Source organism: Austrofundulus limnaeus, unplaced genomic scaffold (assembly GCF_001266775.1).
Source record: "Austrofundulus limnaeus strain Quisiro unplaced genomic scaffold, Austrofundulus_limnaeus-1.0 Scaffold588, whole genome shotgun sequence".
In the NCBI taxonomy this organism is placed as follows: Eukaryota; Metazoa; Chordata; class Actinopteri; order Cyprinodontiformes; family Rivulidae; genus Austrofundulus; species Austrofundulus limnaeus.
In genome coordinates this window covers 184,813-186,902 of record NW_013952990.1, presented here as the reverse complement: position 1 = coordinate 186,902, position 2,090 = coordinate 184,813, and the positions used below count along the sequence as shown (strand labels likewise).

The window sequence follows — 2,090 nt, the reverse complement described above, 5'->3', positions numbered from 1 at the left end:
ATAAAACAAAAACATTGGTGGTAATTTTTGACTGTGTAACTTTACAAACGGCACCTCGTAAAACTGAACTCATAACTAGAATTTATTAAACAAGTTTAATCTTTAACTCTGGTGAGGAACTTTTTACGATCAGTTCCTGCTCTGCACTGTCAGCTGATTGGCTGTCACCTGACAACAGGGGGCGGAGCCAAACCAACCTGTTTGTTCTGGAACTGCTGGTTCATTGTGAAGCAGCAGCAGGACGGGAGGAACATGCTTTCCGTCAGAGTGGGTCAGTGCTTTTCTTTTTCCTCTGAGAGCAGCACGAGGTGAGGCGGTTCACCTGGACAGGTGTTTACCTGCTCAGGTGTTTACCTGCTCAGGTGTTCACCTGCTCAGTTGTTTACCTGCTCAGTTGTTCACCTGCTCAGTTGTTCACCTGCTCAGGTGTTTACCTGCTCAGTTGTTTACCTGCTCAGTTGTTCACCTGCTCAGGTGTTTACCTGCTCAGGTGTTTACCTGCTCAGGTGTTTACCTGCTCAGTTGTTCACCTGCTCAGGTGTTTACCTGCTCAGTTGTTCACCTGCTCAGGTGTTTACCTGCTCAGTTGTTTACCTGCTCAGTTGTTCACCTGCTCAGGTGTTCACCTGCTCAGTTGTTCACCTGCTCAGGTGAAGCTCAGGATTTCTTTACTGTCTGATTTTTGTGTTCACAGTTTATTTTTATAGATTTTATTGTTTATTTGTTTCACATCAATATTCCTGAAGTTTTGTCTCATAAATCAGGATTAAATGAGATTAAACACAGATTATTTTGGTTCTTGCGTCCCTGATCGTCTCGTGGAGCGAGGACACGAGACAAGAGACGAGATAAAACCTCACAGATCTGGACAGAAACATGGAGGTTCTGGACCTTCAGACCTGGACCTGGTCTGTCAGAATCATGTCCAAACATCAAATCTGAGGATTAAAAAACAACATTTAGTCCATTTGTTTGAACCGGTTCTGTGGTTCTGTTGGACTCTCCTTGGTTCTGTTGGACCCGTCCAGTCCAGATGATTCATCAGAAGAGACGCTGCAGGAAACAAAAACCTCTGGAATCCAGTTTTACATGTTTCTGATCACAGAACCTGTTTAAAACTTTTGCACGACAGAAAAATGCAGATTTAAATTTTAGTTTAATTTTATTTTTATTCAGATTGAAACAACTTTATTCATCTTCAAGTTTCCAGGTTCATACAGATGTACAGCTTACATATAATAAATAAATAAATAAAAGTTGTTCAACAACAAAGCAACAGATGAAAGCATCAAAGCCACAGAAATCATTTATAATAAAACAGTCCATTAATAATCTGTCAGAACACCTGCTACACCTGAATGTTCAGTTTATTAAAGTTTCTATAAACTGTGTTTGGTTCTGATCCAGTTCAGGTTTTTGAACCCGAGCCCGTCTCACCTGTTCCACCTGAACAATGATGTGTTTCTGTTGCAGTGAGATCCACCCGAGGGAACGGAGCCAGCCTGATCAGATGTGAGTTTCTCTCTGATCGGATGAATGAAACTCATCTTTGAAACGACGCTTCAGATGATTGGTTTGTTAAAGCTAGTGGTGGGCGTGGTTATGCTAATCAGCTAACAGCTAATAGCAGAATGTGTTTAGAGTTTTCATTAATTTTGAAAACCATTAGCGGACCAGTTAGCTTCAACAACATTAGGTGTGGTTCGACTCACGCTAACCGCTAACTAACAAGCTAACATTAACAGGTTTGTGTTCCACTAGTCTTCAGCAGGAAGGAGATGAAGACGTAACGCAGACTGAATGACAGTTGACTTAGCGGTTAGCGATTAGCTGTTGTTAACATTAGGTAATTTTTACATGTTTAGCGTTAAAGTCCACCTTTTTTCTACATGTTTAGCTGTTTAGCCTTACCGTTTACATAATTTTCCTACATGTTTTGCTGTTTAACGTTAGCATCCACATTATTTTCTACACGTTTAGCTGTTTAGCATTAGCAAATACACAATTTTTCTACACCTTTTGCTGTGTAGCATTAGCATCCACATTGTTTTCTACATGTTTAGTTGTTTAACATTAGCATTTACATAATT

General features: G+C 40.4%; 1 protein-coding gene across 1 annotated transcript in view; it reads left to right on the top strand.

Moving 5' to 3' along the window:
* The first annotated feature begins 125 nt into the window (after positions 1 to 125).
* LOC106531029 (protein FAM3C) overlaps positions 126 to 2,090 on the top strand; it is a 7,395-nt gene continuing 5,430 nt past the window's right edge. Inside the window, exons 1-2 of the mRNA XM_014026787.1 lie at positions 126 to 271; positions 1,474 to 1,512. Coding sequence (XP_013882241.1) covers positions 253 to 271; positions 1,474 to 1,512 — 58 coding nt within the window. The 5' untranslated portion in view covers positions 126 to 252. The remainder of the gene's footprint in view (positions 272 to 1,473; positions 1,513 to 2,090) is intronic.